This window comes from Mustela erminea, chromosome 2 (assembly GCF_009829155.1).
Source record: "Mustela erminea isolate mMusErm1 chromosome 2, mMusErm1.Pri, whole genome shotgun sequence".
NCBI classification, from domain to species: domain Eukaryota; kingdom Metazoa; phylum Chordata; class Mammalia; order Carnivora; family Mustelidae; genus Mustela; species Mustela erminea.
This window is the reverse complement of record NC_045615.1, coordinates 70,001,193-70,019,468: the sequence shown is the minus strand read 5'-3', so window position 1 is coordinate 70,019,468 and position 18,276 is coordinate 70,001,193. Positions and strand designations below refer to the sequence as shown.

Below are 18,276 nucleotides of genomic sequence, written 5' to 3'. Positions count from 1 at the left end.
ACATCAAATGAGTTTAAATCTCTGCATTCATGATGATAATCAAAATACAATAGTAATCTTAACCTTTGGATTAGGGGAATAGTTAATGAGGAAGCTATGTGACATTTCGAAAACTGATTAGCAAAAGGGAAAAAAAAATCTGTTACTCTACCTTTCCTGTATGACCTGTAAGACAGGATAACGAATTAATTGATTAAATAAGTTTGTTCTCAGACTAAGGAAGGTATAATAGAATTACGATGTCATTATTTTGAACCCCTAATGAACTACTAGGTAGCGATCATCAAAGGCACTAATGTCATGAGAAACATCCAACCTTTAGAGGTTATGTCATCATCCCTGAAGTGTCCTTGCAAAAATAAATAAATAAATAAATAAATAAATAAAAGTGAAGATTTTGATTGGCCTTTAAAATTTCACTGCCTTGGGACTCTTGGGTGGCTCAGTTGGTTAAGCGGCTGCCTTCGGCTCAGGTCATGATCCCAGCGTCCTGAGATCGAGTCCCACATTGGGCTCCTTGCTCCGCAGGGAGCCTGCTTCTCCCTCTGCCACTCTGTCTGCCTGTGCTCTCTCTCCCTCTCTCTTTCTGACAAATAATTAAATAAAAATCTTTAATAAATAAATAAATAAATAAAATTTTGCTGCCTTAGTTATAGGGAAATTTAAAAAAGGGTTTTTTTTTTTAAATTTTTTTCTCTGACCTAGGAGAATAAGGTAAAATATTAGAGTTATAAATTAAAAGGTAAAATATTAAATAAAATTAAAAGGTAAAATATAAATTAAAAGGTTAAAAAAAAGGTAAAATATTAGAGTTATAAATTAAGAAAAAAGTAAATTGCCCCCTTGCTAATGGGGCAAAGACGCTCATACAATAAAAACTTTAAAATAATCAAGTTAAAGTACCTAGCTAAAGGAAAAAGTGGCTCTAGGGAACATTTAAGGCAGGACCAAATTGAAATCTTACCAGTAAGAGTCAAGGCCTCTCAATTAAACACAAATAATTTAAAACTTAAAATGACCATTCCTGTTAAATTTCATAGATGAAGAAAAAGTAGCTGCAAGGAACCTTTAAGACATAATTTTGTCAAGCCTACTTGTGGCTGAAACAGTTTAATCACACAAACTCTCATACTCCATTTCCTCATCTGTAAAATTGGGACAATAACATTATCTACCACACATCATTGTATGTGGAGTAAATGAGGTAATGCACTAAAGCACATGTAGCTACTCAGAAAAATGTTACCTACAATAAAACTTACTATTGTAGGGGCGCCTGGGTGGCTCAGTGGGTTAAAACCGCTGCCTTCGGCTCAGGTCATGGTCTCAGGGTCCTGGGATCGAGTCCCACATCGGGCTCTCTGCTCAGCAGGGAGCCTGCTTCTCTCTCTCTCTGCCTGCCTCTCCATCTACTTGTGATCTGTCTCTGTCAAATAAATAAATAAAATCTTTAAAAAAAAAAAAAAACTTACTATTGTAGCATGACTCTCGTATTATTCTAAACTTTCAGTAAATAGGACTCCAAAAGTATATAATTCGGGAAGACCTAAGACTCCAATCTAATGATAAATCAAAGTAAGCTTACAAAATAATGTTTATTTAAATAGGCACTGAAATTAAACATCAGTCTACTTAATAATACCTGTGTAGTTTTTGTCTTACAACTTCTGGCCTGTTTTAAAATCTTCGCTATTTGTATAATTATTGTAGTAAAAGCAGATTTTTTTTTTTTTTGGTAGAAACTCCTCAATCAAACAATTAAATTATGGGCATTTATCTATGTAGTGGCTGACAGTTCTTGAGGAACCAGTCATCAGTGGGCCTTTCCCTTCACAGAGATGGACTGTATCAAGTGTTGGCCAGCAGGGCTGTAGACATAACACACAAAGACAAAGCCTCAGAGGTAGGCCATGCTTGCAACCCAGCCTAGGACCAGAATGCTAAATGACTCCAATGGGAGTCTGTTTTATAATTACATAACAGCATACCTCAGATGTTTATTAGAACAATGTCTAATTAAAAATTAGTGTAGGCTAATAGTAGAACAAATCAATGAAACTAAGAACTGGTTCTTTGAAAGAATTAATAAGATTGATAAACTCCTGGCCAGACTTATCAAAAAGAAAAGAGAAAGGACCCAAATAAATAAAATCATGAATGAAAGAGGAGAGATCAAACCAACACCAAAGAAATACAATTATGAGAACATATTATGAGCAACTATACACCAGCAAATTTGAAAGTCTGGAAGAAATGGATGCATTCCTAGAGACGTATAATCTACCAAAACTGAACCAGGAAGAAATAGAAAACCTGAACAGACCCATAACCAGTAAAGCGATTGAAGGAGTCATCAAAAATCTCCCAACAAACAAGAGCCCAGGGCCAGATGACTTCCCAGGGGAATTCTACCAAGCATTTAAAGAAGAATTAATTCCTATTCTCCTGAAACTGTTCCAAAAAATAGAAATGGAAGGAAAACTTCCAAACTCATTTTATGAGGCCAGCATCACCTTGATCCCCAAACAAGACAAAGACCACATCAAAAAGGAGAATTACAGGGTGCCTGGGTGGCTCAGTGGGTTAAGCAACTGCCTAGGCTCAGGTCACGGTCCCGGAGTCCCAGGACCGAGTCCCGCATCAGGCTCCAAGCTCCATGGGGAGTCTGCTTCTCCCTCTGACCTTCTCACCTCTCATGCTCTCTCTCACTGTCTCTCTCTCAAATAAATAAATAAAATCTTTAAAAAAAAAAAGAAAAGAAAAGAAAAAAGGAGAATTACAGACCAATATCCTTCATGAACACAGATGTGAAAATTCTCACCAAAATACTAACCAATAGGATCCAACAGTACATAAAAAGGATTATTCACCACAACCAAGTGGGATTTATTCCTGGGCTGCAAGGTTGGTTCAACATCTGCAAATCAATGTGAAATAATACATTAATAAAAGAAAGAACAAGAACCATATGATACTCTCAATAGATGCTGAAAAAGCATTTGACAAAGTACAGCATCCTTTCCTGATCAAAACTCTTCAAAGTGTAGGGATAGAGGGTACATACCTCAATATCATCAAAGCCATCTATGAAAAACCCACTGCAAATATCATTCTCAATGGAGAAAAACTGAGCTTTTCTGCTAAGGTCAGGAACATGGCTGGGATGTCCATTATCACTACTGCTATTCAACATAGTACTAGAAGGCCTAGCCTCAGCAATCAGACAACAAAAAGAAAGTAAAGGCATCCAAATCGGCAAAGAAGAAGTCAAAACTATCACTCTTTGCAGATGATATGATACTTTATGTGGAAAAGCCAAAAGACTCCACTCCAAATCCACTAGAACTTGTACAGGAATTCAGTAAACTGTCAGGATATAAAATCAATGCACAGAAATCAGTTACATTTCTATACACCAACAACAAGATAGAAGAAAGAGAAATTAAGGAGTCAGTCCCATTTACAGTTGCACCCAAAACCATAAGATACCAAGGAATAAACCTAACCAAAGAGGCAAAGAATCTGAACTCAGAAAACTATAAAGTCCTCATGAAAGAAATTGAGAAAGACACAAAGAAATGGAAAAATGTTCCATGCTCATGGATTGGAAGATGAAATATTGTGAAAATGTCTATGCTACTGAAAGCAATCTACATGTTTAATGCAATCCCTATCAAAATTTTTTTCAAAGAAATGGAACAAATAATCCTAAAATTTATGTGGAACCAGAAAAGACCTCTAATAGCCAGAGGAATGTTGAAAAGGAAAGCCAAATTGGTAGCATCACAATTCCAGACTTAAAGCTCTCTTACAAAGCTGTCATCATCAAGACAGTGTAGTACTGGCATAAAAACAGACACAAAGATCAATTGAACAGAATAGAGAGCCCAGTAATAGACCCTCAACTCTGTGGTCAACTAATATTTGACAAAGCAGGAAAGAATGTCCAATGGAAAAAAGACAGTTTCTTCAACAAATGGTATTGGGAAAATTGGACAGCCACATGTAGAAAAATGAAACTGGACCGATTCTGTACACCACACACAAAAATACACTAAAAAATGGATGAAGGACCTCAATGTGAGAAAGGAATCCATCAAAATCCTTGAGGAGAACACAGGTAGCAACCTCTTCTACCTTAGCTGAAGCAACTTCTCCCTAGACACATCACCAAAGGCAAGGGAAGCAAGGGCAAAAATGAACTATTGGGACTTCATCAAGATCAAAAGCTTTTGCATAGCAAAGGAAACAGTCAACAAAACCAAAAGACAACAGACAGAATGGGAGAAGATATTTGCAAACAACGTATCAGATAAAGGGCTAATATCCAACATCTATAAAGAACTTATCAAACTCAACACCCAGAGAACAAATAACCCAATCAAGAAATGGGCAGAGGACATGAACAGACATTTCTGCAGAGAAGACATCCAGATGGCCAACAGACATATGTAAAAGTGCTCCACATCACTTGGCATCAGGGAAATACAAATCAAAACCACAATGAGTTACCACCTCACACCAGTCAGAATGGCTGAAATTAACAAGTCAGGAAATGACAGATGCTGACGAGATTGCGGAGAAAGGGGACCCCTCCAGCACTGTTGGTGGGAATGCAAGCTGGTGCAACCGCTCTGGAAAACAGCATGGAGGTTCCTCAAAAAGTTGAAAATAGAGCTACCCTAAGACCCATCAACTGCACTACCGGATATTTACCCTATAGATACAAATATAGTGATCCAAAGGAGCACATGCACCTGAATGTTCATAGCAGCAATGTCCACAATAGTCAAACTATGGAAAGAACCTAGATGTCCATCAACAGTAAAATGGATAAAGAAGATGTGATATGTGTGTGTGTGTGTGTGTGTGTGTGTGTGTGTGTACACACATACATACAATGGAATACTATGTAGCCATCAAAAGAAACGAATACTGGTCATTTGCCACAAAATGGATGGAACTGGAGGGTATTATGCTGAGCAAAATAAGTCAGTCAGAGAAAGACATTTATCATATGACCTCCCTGATTGAGGAATTTGAGAGGCAAAGTGGGGAGTTTGGGGGGATGGGGAAGGAAAAAATGAAACAAGATGGGATTGGGAGAGAGACAAACCATAAGAGACTCGTAATCTCACAAAACAAACTGAGGGTTTATGGGGGAGGGGGAGTATGGAGAGGGTTGTTGGATTATGGACACTGGGGAGGGTATATGCTGTGGTGAGTGCTGTGAAATGTGTAAGCCTGGCGATTCACAGACCTGTACCACTAGGGCTAATAATACATTTTATGTTAATAAAAAAGTTAATGTAGGCTATTCCCATTACAAAACTAATTTTCTTCTTTACCCCCTAAACCATAGCTGAGGGATAAAACTACTTAGATATAGCCTTTCTTCTACCTGTGTCCTAGGAACACAAACACAGACACTTATCATCATCCTTATCATTAGATGCATCTGTTACATCTGATAGTAAAAATAATATAAAAATAAATTTCAGTTAATGTACACTAAGTTTATAATGTGGTGAAATATAGAAAAAATATTTTTTTATGTTGTGAAGATGAGGTATCAATATATTGAAATTTTTTTTCATGGTCTTTTTTTCCTTTTTAACTCCACTATAAAATACTTTTCAGTTTTGATTTTAAAGCTTTTTAAGTTTTTTATTTAAGAATGTTTAAATAAATATATTGTTACTTAAATTGTTCTACTCTGGTTGTGATTCACACAAATTTAAGAATCTGCTTTGAAATGGAACTTCCTGAAACAGGCTGTCATAGTCTAGGGTGATTAAACCACCTTTTAAAAGCCATTTTAGCTGCCATACTGTTACGATATAAAGATGTGTCAAGTCTGATGGACAAGAGCATGGCTAGAGCTCCCTAACAAAGAAAAGCTAAAGAAATCCTAGAGATCGACGCTGGTTTACAAAAAGGAATTTTGGGCCATGCCAGGCAAAGTTTTACCTGTCTTACTTTGTTTCCATGGTTTAAGGGAAACATTAAAACAAACAAACAAAACATTAGAGGTCAGAGTAGTGGCAGAAACTAAAGACCTCATGCAGGTCAAAAAACTTTTCAAAAGTAGAAGGGAATTGGTTCAAGATGGCAAGGTTAGAAGATCCCAAATTCACCTCCCCCCATGGATATCCTGACTCTGCAGCTTCATATGGAAAAATTTCCTCTTTAATAAAAACAACAACAACAACAACTAAAAGCTGTCTGAGTACATCGGGCAAAAGAAAACCACACTGATGTTCATAGGAGAGGCTGGGACACAATCTCACGATAAACCCTGCCCATGGTTCCATGACCAACAATGAGGAATAAACTCAAAACCCAGGCCTTCTCCTTGAGGAGTAAAGGGTTCATACCCCACAGCCAGCACTTCAACTTTTAGGACATGCACCTGAGACATGAGCACCAAAAACATTTAATTTTGAAAATCAATAAGACTCATGTCCCAGATGCACAAGGGTGTGGTGATCTGAAAGACTGCTCTTAGTGGGCCTGGATGCTTGGGCATATCTGCCCTAGGGCCCAGCTCAGAGGCAGACTGATTGCATCCAGACATAAAGTAAAGGAGGTTGACCTGCTTATGTTACAGTATCAGCTTGTGGGCAGGCATCTAACTTAACACACATATCTGGGAACCTAGGAATATTCTCTGAGTTGGAGACTGGCAAGTGCTGTGTCCGTGTTCTCCCTTTGCTGTGCTCCAGAGCACCAGGAAGGAAGATTTTACATGTGTCTGGTGCCCTGATCTTTGTGGCTGCTGCCCAGGGGATGCCTCCTGACTGCCTGGCTTTGGAGGCCAAGGGGTTTTGTATTCTTCATCTCATAAGACTGTAATTATCAGCATCACCCAGAGAGGAGCTTATATCCATGTCTGGCATCTTGGTTTTTGCACCTGCTGCCAGGCGACACCTCCACATTACCAGCTTTGTTGGTCAGTGGGCCTTCCACTTGTGGGTCCCATAGGACAGTAATTGATGGAGAGATAGTTCTTAAATAGCTACCAGCCCCACCGCACAACAAGAGGCAACAGGCCTAGGAGCTTGGTCTTTCTGTGAAGGGGGCCTATTAACTAAAAACCGTTGTGCAGCCTGAGCAGCAGGTTTCTAGTTAAACACACATCTAAGGAATGACTATAATCCTTTCCAGAGATGTCAGAGAGCACCACTATCTTCATGCTGTCCTTCTGCCACACTCCAGAGGCCAGTGTCTCCTGGAGGGAAGCTTTGCATGCAGCTGGTGTCCTGGTTTTTACGTCTGCCCTGTTTTTGCATCTGCCCCCTTGGGTATGCCCCTTGATTGCCTGGCTGATCAGGAAGACTTGCATTCCTGGGTCCCACAGGACTGGCAGTTGGAGACCGAATTCTTGGCTGGCTGCCACCCCAGGATACTGCACAGACTGCAAATTGAGTCATACCTCCTTCCAGTCTTTCTGTGAAGGGGGCCTCTTGGCTTGTCTTAGAACTTTGGCCTGAGGAGCAGGCTTCAGGTTTGGTACACATCTAGCAGATTAAGAGCTACTCTCTAGGAATGTAGGTTGTAGACACAATCTTGGCACTTTCCTTCTGCCTTGTTCCAGCTTGCCAGTATCTCTCAGAAAAGAGATGATACATTCATCTGGAGCCTCAATTTTTGTGACTGTCACTCAGATGACCGCCAAATTGCTTGGTCAGTGGGGCTTATGCTTATTCCACAGGACTGACATATTTGCATAATTTTTAAAGCTGGTACCTGAGGGTCTGGCTTCCATACAGCCTGAATCTAGGTAATGAGCTCCTTCTCTTTCAGTCACTGACAGGTCTTGGGACATCCTCACCTACTGAGGGCTCATAAAAATATAGTAGGCTTTTTGGATAATAATAAAGGTTTGAGAGAGAGCAGAGTTGAAAGACAAGGTTCATCTTCTACACAAGGAGAGGCTGTTGTTTTATCTACTTTAGGGATCAACACTTTTCATTTGAAGTAAAATGAAAAAAAAAAAAAAAAGGAGGCATATATTCCAAATGGAAAAATAAAATAAAACCTCACCAAAAAAACCTTAATAAAATGCTGATAAGTAATTTACCTAATAAAGAGCTCAAAGTAATGCTAATAAAGATGTTCATCAAATGTGGGAAAATAATGGATGAACACAGTGAGAACTTCAGCAAGGAAATGGAAAATAAAAGAAAGTACCAAATAGAAATCACAGAGCCAAAGAATACAGTAAGTGAAAATCATACTAGTGAGGTTCAAGAACACATTGCATGAAGTAGAAGGATCAGTTAACATGAATCCAAGCTTCTGGTGGAACTCAGCCAATCACAGCAGAAAAAAAAAAAAGAAAAGAAAAAGAAAAAAGAAAAGAAAAAAAATGAAAATAACTTAAGGGGCTTATGAGACAACATCAAGCAGACCAACATTTACATTATGGGGTCCCACAAGGAGGAGAGAAAGAGGCAGAAAACATGTTTGAAGAAATAATGGCTAGAAACTTCCTTAAGGAAGATAAGGAAGGAAGTGTGGAAGGAAACAGACATTCATATCCACAAAGTCTAGAGGTTTCCAAATAAGATGAAATCAAAGCAACCCACATAAAGACACATTATAATTAAAATATCAAAAGTTAAAGATAAGAAAATAGTAAAAGCAATAAGACAAAACAAATAGTTGTGTACCATGGAACCCCCAAAATAAGTGTTTCAGCAGAAACTTTGTAGGCCAGAGTGAGTGGCATGATACATTCAAGGTGCTGACAGGGAAAAAAACTTCCAACTAAGAATATTCTACCCAGCAAAGTCATTCAAAATTGGAGAGATCATGAGTTTTTCCATATAACAAAAACTAAAGAAGTTCATCAAACTAAACCAGCCTTACAAGAAACTTTAAAGGGATTTCTTTAAGCTGAAAAGAGAGGTTACTAATTGGTGACAAGAAGACATATGGAAGAATAAATCTCACTGGAAAGGTAAATACATGGTAGAGGTACTGGATTAATCAATTATAAAGTATATGGGTTAAAAGACAAAAGTAGTAAAAATTCTATAATCATGATAACTAGCTAAAGGATGTAGAAGTAAAATGTGACATCAAAAACAAAGTGTGGGACAGGGAAGAGTAAAAATGTAAGCTTTAGAATAGGACCAAACTTAAGTTATCAACTTAAAAGTAGACTGTTATAATTAGAACTTGTTATATGTTAAACCTCCTGATAACCACAGGTGAAAACCTATAATATATACAGAAGAGAGAAAGAGAAAGGATTATAAGTATACCACAAGGAAAAGTCATCAAACCACAAAAGAAGAGAGCAAGAGAAGAAAGGAACAGCAAGAACTACAAAAACAATTAACAAAATTACAAAAATACATACCTATCAATAATTACTTTAAATGCACATGGACTAAATTCTCCAATCAAAAGACATAGAGTGGTTGTTTGGATTGGGAAAAAAAATTTAAAAAATAAATTTACACTGCCTATAAAAGACTCACTTCAGATCTAAGGACACATAAACTTAAAGTGAAGGGATGGGAAAAACTATTTCAGCAAATGGAAACCTAAAGAAAGCTGGAGTAACTATACTTGTATCAGACAAAACAGGCTTTAAAATGAAGGCTGTAATAAGAGACAAAAATTAGCATTACTTAATGATAAAGAGGTCAATCCAACAAGAGGATATAACATTTGTATATATTTATGTATCCAATATAGGAGCATCTAAATAAATAAATTTTAACAGACCTTAAAGGGAGAAATAGATAGCATTACAGTAGTAGTAGAGGTTTTTAATACCCCATCAATGAATAGATCATCCAGACTGAAAATCAGTACGGAAATATTCACCTTAAAAGCAATAGAATACACATTCTTCTTGAATGCACATGTAACCTTTTCCAGGAAAGATCATATGTTAGGCCACAAAGCAAGTCTTGTTCAGGGACACAAAGAATATGTCATCCCGATGACAGGTGAGTTTCATCTTTAGGTATTGACCTGCTATGCCTCTTCAGGATTATTTGGTCCTTAAGTTAATAAGGAAATTAGATAGTAGGACCCATTAGGCCAGATGCACATAACAGAAATATATGTAATTTCCCATCCAAAAGCAACTGAAGAGCACATTCTTTTCAAGTGTACATAGAGTTCTTTGGTTTATGTTTCAAACTGCCACATATTATCAGAGTTCTTGAGAATAAGAACAGGAGTATTCACCCTCCACCGAATGCTTCAGATTAAATCAAAGAATGTCTTTGGAAAGTTTTTCAAATACCGTGTTTCCTCTCTTTGGATGGGTGTGGCTTAGTGTCATTGTGAATCTGCCACATTTAACTTATTGTTGCCTGAATGATTAAACATTATGTTAATATGCTCATTCTGTCCAGGTGTCATTCTCTATATCCTCCTGGTGGGATATCCACCCTTCTGGGATGAAGATCAACACAGACTGTATCAGCAGATTAAGGCTGGAGCTTATGATGTATGTAATAAATGTTCATAGAGCTGTAGATGAGTGTTTGTGTTTTGTCTTTTGACCAAGAACCAGATTTTTTCATTACAGGTTTAACTATAATTTTCAACTGTTCCTCTTACTTTTTTTCTCTCTCCTAGGGAAAGGGAGATAAAGAGTAAGGAATGTAGCATATGTATTCAGTTTATATTTCCTTTTAGTTCACTATCTCCTAGGATGGAAAGAAATACAGTTGGAAGTCTCTAAGGAAGAGGACCTTGTTTGTAAAAATTTGGGGATCTGAGTGCATTTTAAAACATAGAAAAATTAAAACATTTTTGTTTTAGAAATGATTACTGCTTGTTAAGTTGAATTATATTCCCAAATGTTTATCACATAATTTTAAATAGTATATCAGTAGTACTTTGCAGTGATCCATGTATCAAATAGAACACTGTTCCATTGCATTAGCTTGACTTTTTTTGTCCTGTTTCTATAATGGGCTTCTGTGCAAGCTTTCATTTGAAAAATGGGTTTTGTAATTTTAAAATGTTTGAAAATCACCATTCTAATACATTTAATTTACAGTTAAGAATATTTAAAAGTATGAATATGAATTAAGTCCTAAATCTAAAAAGTAAGGCCTTATCAATTTTCTCTTTATGGCTTAACTTCATTGATACAATTTTCTCTCCTTTGACAAATATATCTGTAAATATAATTTACCACTACCTCTGAGTATACCTCACGTAGTCAGCCCTCTGAAAATTAGAGTTCAAAGTCTGGAGATGCTTTCCATTTATTATTAAGTGGGGTTACTAAAAGAAATAGACATTATTGGTCTATCTTGTTGTGCCCAAGTTAAAAGCTCAATGTGGAAGTGAAAGGAGTTTTTAAAAAGTCTGTATTATATTGTATCAGGCCTCATGAACTCAGCATGTCATTTCTGTATTGCATGGAGCACTGAGTGTTATATGTAAACAATGAATCTTGGAACACTACATCAAAAACTAATGACGTACTGTATGGTGACTAACATAACACAATAAAAAAAATGTTCTACATATGGATGTGTGTATTGCAAGAATTTAAAATGTATATTCTTTTAATTTTGAAGCATTCCATTCTAGTCAGAATAATAATTGGACCAAATTGTGATTTATGTGGCCATAGCTAGCACATTCATCATTTTTACAGACTACAACTAGGCTCCCCCCCTGGGAAGATACAGCTATACAAATGCGCTGTTTGATCAACGTGAAGGAGGGACTTTGTTAAAATTTAAGAAATGAGAAAAAGGCGCACCTTTATTCAGGCTGAACCAGCTCCCAATTTGCTGTCAGAAGATCTGTACACCATGAAGGAGCAGCCTTGAATATTTCTTCAGTAGCTCCTAATCATTAACAAGTTTTTACAGTTGCCCATAATAATATTTGGAATTAAAATGACAGTTGTTAAACTGGTAAAATTCGAAGTATTAAAGAGTCACTATCATTTCTTATTTCATTTTGCCAGTGGGTCACAAAGTACCCATTTTATAACTACTAAAAATGAACTAAAGTCCATGATACAGTGACAGTGGCATTTGTTCCAAGATTATCTATAGAAATTCATGAACTGAGAAAAGGACCTGATATTCTGTCTGTTGCTTAGAAACTAATGTGATGTAAATTTTTCTGAACCTATCAAGAATAGTATTTCTACTAATAAGTTATGTGAAAAAGAGGTTGCATTTTTATCAACACAAATTTTAAATGAAGAAACTTAGAATAAATAGTTTTATTGTATAGTTATTTGTACACAGATGGATTACTAAGAGAACTTATGAATACTGGTTCCTTTTAAGAACTTTGCTTTTTGACGAAATTTGTAATCAGGCAGATTAACCTTTCTGAGATGTTAAAATGGAGTCCTGCTAAGGTTCTTATAGTCTGAGATTTCTTCCAGTACTGTATTACAATAGCCACAAGTAGTAGGTCAGTTTGGGCACAGGTAATGGAAGCTGTGTTATTATCTCTACTATTCCTGCACATGAGTTATGAAAGTATGTAATACCTTATTTTTTTTTTGTAATACCTTTTTTTGGATCTTGGTGTAATAGCATGATGATATCAGTACATGTGACAGCCTGTCAGCTTTATTGATGTTTGCAAATAATTATAAGATTGAATAAAATTTTATTTTCAAACCAAATAAGGATGCCTTGAGAGGACTAGAAGATTCTTAAGTTTATTTTCCTAAATTTTAAAGTGTATTTACTAGGTATAATATGCAATTTAGAATAGATACTTAGCCCTTATTGGTTATTTTTCTTTATGTAAATAGAGATAGAGGGGATATATACTGCTATATATCAGATTATCTATCTGCAGATATAATTTAACTTCTACAAAAAGTAAATGTATGAAGAAATTCACTACTTAAGGAAATGATTAATTTGCTTGGTTCTTCCCTGTTTGACTGAGTGTATCTATTTTTTGAACTCTTTATAAATTTGTATTTTTTAAGTTTCCATCACCAGAGTGGGACACAGTGACTCCTGAAGCCAAAGACCTAATCAATAAAATGCTTACTATCAACCCTGCCAAGCGTATCACAGCCTCAGAGGCACTGAAACATCCATGGATCTGTGTAAGTGACAATTCTGTAAAGACCTTAGGAGAAAAATTAAAAATAAATTCCTCTTTAAAATTGTTTTCATGGATTTAAAATAATTTTTGCAGGAAAAAGATGAGACTAAAAATGAATGAATATTTCACTCAAGGTGTTTAAGAAAATAAATTTGTAATGATGATTGCTGTTTGGGATAACAAAATCTAATTTACATAGATTGATGAATATTGCCTACAATAATACAAGGAATGAGTATTTCCCCTACCAGTTATTGATAATACTCATGAACAGAGGGCAAGGAAATGACACCAAGATTAACTATATCCCAGTAGAGAATATTGGACAAAGTTCAATTATTTATCATTAAACAGCTTTAGTGGGGAAAAAATAAGGTTTAGAAGCTTGTAGTAAAGTTATACTAACAAGAAAGAGTGGCCATAGTAGCCTGAATATACTTTAGATGTGCTAAGGAAAACTGAAATTTGGAAGAAGTGTAGAGATTTCAGTACATTTCTAGGGTGAAGTGTCAAATGTTAGGGCAGTAAATATGGTCCTAAGTAAATGAAAGACAGTCCAATGTAAATATAATTAAAGACATTGAAATAAAGGTGATTTGGGGAACTATTGATACTCATTTCTATACTTTTTATAGATAAATGTTGCAAAAATAGTCTTGGCAAAACTAGTCATCCATTATTAGGGAACTTTTTTTGCAAGTAAATAATCACAAGTTCATCATATGGGTTCAGGCACCATTAATGCAGATTTGATGAAGTTGAGATAATGTAATACTTAGTATGTTTTCAATATCCTAAGTTTCCTTTCTTCCTCTTCCAGCAACGTTCTACTGTTGCTTCCATGATGCACAGACAGGAGACTGTAGACTGCTTGAAGAAATTTAATGCTAGAAGAAAGCTAAAGGTAAGTAATTCTACATTTTTGTGGGGAGGTAGACTTGGCAGAGTGAGAAAAGAGATTCTCTATGAGAAAACAACTTTTCAGCAAGACTTTTAAATGTGAAGACCTCAGTAGTCCCTCTTCTTCTGGCTCTTCAGAAAATGGAATAGCACACTGGAAGTTAAGTCTGCAGTGAAGAGTTAGAATCTCTGTGCAGTATGTGCTGTGGTTCTTAGCTTCGGAGGAAAAACAACTGTACAACTTGGTAATTGGAATCTGGCCACACACATGAGGGCAGCCCCAGCATTATGTAAGATATAAACCTGCTGCTCTCAGGAAACAGAAACCAAAAACAGACAAATAAAAATCTCCCAGCTGAAAGTAAGGCTAGGAGAAGATATGTTATCAAAGACTTTATTTATCAGGACAAAGATTGGCTTAAGCAATATTAATTTCATATTCTTTATTTTTCTGATAGGGTGCCATCTTGACAACTATGCTGGCTACAAGGAATTTTTCAGGTACATGTATTAAGAATTCTCCTTATTCACTGCTCTCTTCTTTAGTAATCATCTTAGAATTAAAGAAAAACCTAGTAACAGAAAAACACTGTTGTTTAGGGATAGCAAATATATGGCATGGATTCTTTCCACACAGTGCCTGTCATTAGGAATCCGTCTGGGTACTATCTCCACAGAGACATTAGGCATGTGACTGCACTCTTCACGAGAGTTCTCAAGCAGTCCCTCCCCTGGTCAGTGCCATGCAGCCTGTGAAACCCACCTGTCATCCTAGCTGGGGTACACACAAGTTGAAGTATGTACTTCCTGCTTTTAAAACTCAACATTTCAAACCTAGAATTAGTTCATTGATATTACATCAACTAATAGCTATAAATAAATTTTTTTTGTTTGTCTCAGTTCTCTTAGGAATCCAGTTCTCATAGGAATCTCATAGGAATCCAGTTCTCTACCCAGTTCTCTTAGGCCCAAGTTCTTTCAAAAGTACAGTTGTATCTTGGCACACTATAAGAATGGTTGCATATTTCAAAGGTATCTAAACTCAAGAATTGACAGAGGGCCCTACCTCACAGTAGTATCACAGGATAATAAATGTTCCTCAAAATGATTCCATGGTAGAGAAGTGAGTTGGGGGAAATTGGAGGGGGAAACAAACTGTGAGAGACTGTGGACTCAGAGAAACAAACTGAGGGTTTTGGAGGAGGGGGGTGGGGGGTTGGGTGAGCCTGGTGGTGGGTACTATGGAGGGTATGTATTGCATGGAGCACTGGGTGTGGTGCATAAACAATAAATTCTGGAACACTGAAAAGAAATAAAGTTTAAATAAATAAATGATTCCATGCTAAAAATAATTTTTTAAATAAAAGAAGCTAAGCCATTTCTTTATTATAGGAGTGACTTTCTAAAATGGACATAAATATGTCCAGAAATTACTTGAATTTTGGAACCCCTTTCTTCAATAGATTATCACAAAGGACCATGTTTCCAAAAACAAATTTTGGTAAATGCTAATTAGTCTTATGTATGGGGAGGAACTGAAACAGCAAGAAAGCTGCATTTGGTGAAGTGCCTGTTGAGACATGGAAGGATTATCAAAAAATTTGCCAAAAATACTACCACTTTACTTTGCTTACTATTTATATAAGAGAGATATGAGACATCAAATTATCCAACTATTCTTCAGTGATTTCTCCCTGTACATATTTAACTCCTGGGTATTATAGTGCTATCAGGTGATAATCCATAACCTTATCAGATGTTCTTTAACCTTCTCAACCTATTTTTCATTACTGTTCCTGACTATATTAAATGGTCAGCTTTTGCCCCCCATTATATTTAGTTATATATAATGTGAAACTATAGGAGGCTTTCCAAAGGCTTCCAGTGACCTGTTAAACAGCAACAAAGATGAGAATACAATGAGTAATGCTACAAACTGAGGAACTGTGTTAGTCAGATATATGTATTTTGTCCAGTTTGTTTGGTGTAATAAAACGTTGTTACTGCCTTTGTCAAGTTACCTGTTTTATGAACAGTTGATTAATATAGTTGACATTTATATGGGTGAGTTCAATATCATCTCATTAAATATTAACTAATATATACTATATTCAAATAAATATTTCATTGTGGCCCAAAAATTAGTGAATTAATAAAAGATAGGATGATTAACATATTTTGTTAAAGATAAACTAACCTGAAAAAATCTTTAATATTTTGTGTTTTGTTAAAGTCTTAAATACACTCTTAGGCATAAATTGGGCCTTCTTAAATATATAAAACCCTCATGTATAGAAGCTTTTTGTGTACATCACATTTTCCTTTTCATCATTGTGTAAACTAAAAACTCATGACTAATGTGTGAATTTTATATTGTTTCTGATGTCTTAACATGAAAGGCAAACTTTTTTTTTTAATCCATCACTTCAAAACCAACTGAATAACTTTGGACTGAGTTACAACATCTTGTACTTGATACTGCATTTTAGTTTTGAGTATTTTGTTCATTCTGTTTCATTAGGAAACATGCTCTTTATAGTAATTTGTCCATAAGTATATGGTTATAAAGTTGTTTTTATTTTTTTTTCTTTTCTCCCTTTATGTGGAATGTATTTCTTGTGAGGTAAGGTGAATAGTAACCAAAAGGGACATTTTTGCATCTCCCAGGCCAAATCCCTGCTTACCCTGAATCATTGTCTTCTCTTTGCTTGCTATTGCAATTTCAACTATTCTGAGTTTGCTTTCTAACCTATTAACTGCCACAGGATTTACTTAATATTGCTTTTTAACTCTAGGCAAATGGTATTATAGCTAAGGCAACTATTCTTACAATGTCAATTAATAATAAATTAGTAGCTTTGTTGCTAAGGACTAAATATAATTAACATTTTTGTATTTTAAATAAATTTAAAATTATACCAAAGTGATATCAAAATAATATCCCAAATCAAATGGATGTCAGGAAATTACATGTTCATGCAGTTCTATTATAGCTAGGTATTTCCATTTCAGATGCCAAAGTCTATACTGATACACTAAGTAATTATAAACATACATATATGTAATATATATATTTTATACATACACACACATATATATAAAACATTAAATGGAAACAGGTGTATACTTTGTCCTGCATATTCATAAGTGTTCTACACTTGTACTAATTGTCATTAGCAGTTACATAATCTGTTCACTGTGTATGAATGTACCCATTCATTAAGTATTTTTTTTGAAAAGATGACTTCACTTTCTGATATACTCAAGAAGCTCAGTAACAGAAAGAATGCTAAAAGCTGTGCTTGGAGAAATTGAAGTTTCATATGAGACCATATACTTCAGCGGTTCTTTAATTTAGTGGAAGATTGTGTTTTGTTTTATATCTTACCTCAAATTTTACTATTTTTAATTTTTTGTGTAAAAGGCTTTTGCTTATTAAAGCCTTATATTCTGATTTTGAAGTATAAAGGAAGACATCGTGCCTTTTTTTTTAAAGGTCCTATGCTGTTTAAAAATTTGCTCTTGACCAATAATATCCCTTTTATTTTAAATACAATTAATTTTTGTAAAAATGAAAGCTCTGATTTCAAATTCATATATTTTAAAAGGGTGTTATTTAGTCAAAGCAAATTTTCACAAATAAATTTCAAACCTTTAGAAAGAGGGGCTTAAGTGGCAGAACTGACATGGTCACCATACTTGTGGTATGAATGAACATGTAATACAATCTGTCAGCTAATGTCTGAAGACTGAAAGCAACTTTCTGGATTACAAAAGCATAGTCCAGTTAAAGTTCCAGTATCCTTTTCGCAACCAACAGTGGAATAAAGTCCAGTAACATAACTGGCAAAGTGTTCAATTCTATGCAATGAACTAAATAAGAATTTAGTGCTAAATTTGATATGGCAAAACTAAGAAAAGTGATACTGTATTTCAATGTCCTGTAAGCTCGTGCTCATCAGTGTAACCTTGATAATTTGGCATATGTTGGCCATAACTCAGTAAAGGTGGTAGAAGGAAACAATAATCTGGTTTGTTGCCTGGCATGGATTTCGGTGGATAACTCACTGAAATGATTTTACTCTCTCATTTTGCAGCAGCCAAGAGTTTGTTGAAGAAACCAGATGGAGTAAAGGTAAGTTAAACTTAAACAGGTGCTCCTAAAATCATTACTGACTTTCAGATGCTGGATCATTTTTAAATGTTAAATTTAATTTGTGAGTTTTCACAGCTTGTATTTTTTATAGTTCCTATAAAGGATACAGGTTGAAGTATAAAATAATATGTAATGGTGACGAA

At 35.5% G+C, this 18,276-nt stretch overlaps 1 protein-coding gene across 18 annotated transcripts in view; it reads left to right on the top strand.

Moving 5' to 3' along the window:
- Positions 1 to 18,276, top strand: part of CAMK2D (calcium/calmodulin dependent protein kinase II delta) — a 342,624-nt gene that overhangs the window by 275,998 nt on the left and 48,350 nt on the right. For 10 of the 18 annotated variants that reach the window (XM_032333242.1, XM_032333238.1, XM_032333249.1 and 7 more), the window contains exons 9-13: positions 10,383 to 10,477; positions 12,956 to 13,078; positions 13,898 to 13,981; positions 14,436 to 14,478; positions 18,075 to 18,112. In XM_032333242.1, coding sequence (XP_032189133.1) covers positions 10,383 to 10,477; positions 12,956 to 13,078; positions 13,898 to 13,981; positions 14,436 to 14,478; positions 18,075 to 18,112 — 383 coding nt within the window. The remainder of the gene's footprint in view (positions 1 to 10,382; positions 10,478 to 12,955; positions 13,079 to 13,897; positions 13,982 to 14,435; positions 14,479 to 18,074; positions 18,113 to 18,276) is intronic. The other 8 variants (XM_032333246.1, XM_032333240.1, XM_032333255.1 and 5 more) reach the window with 1 other exon arrangement.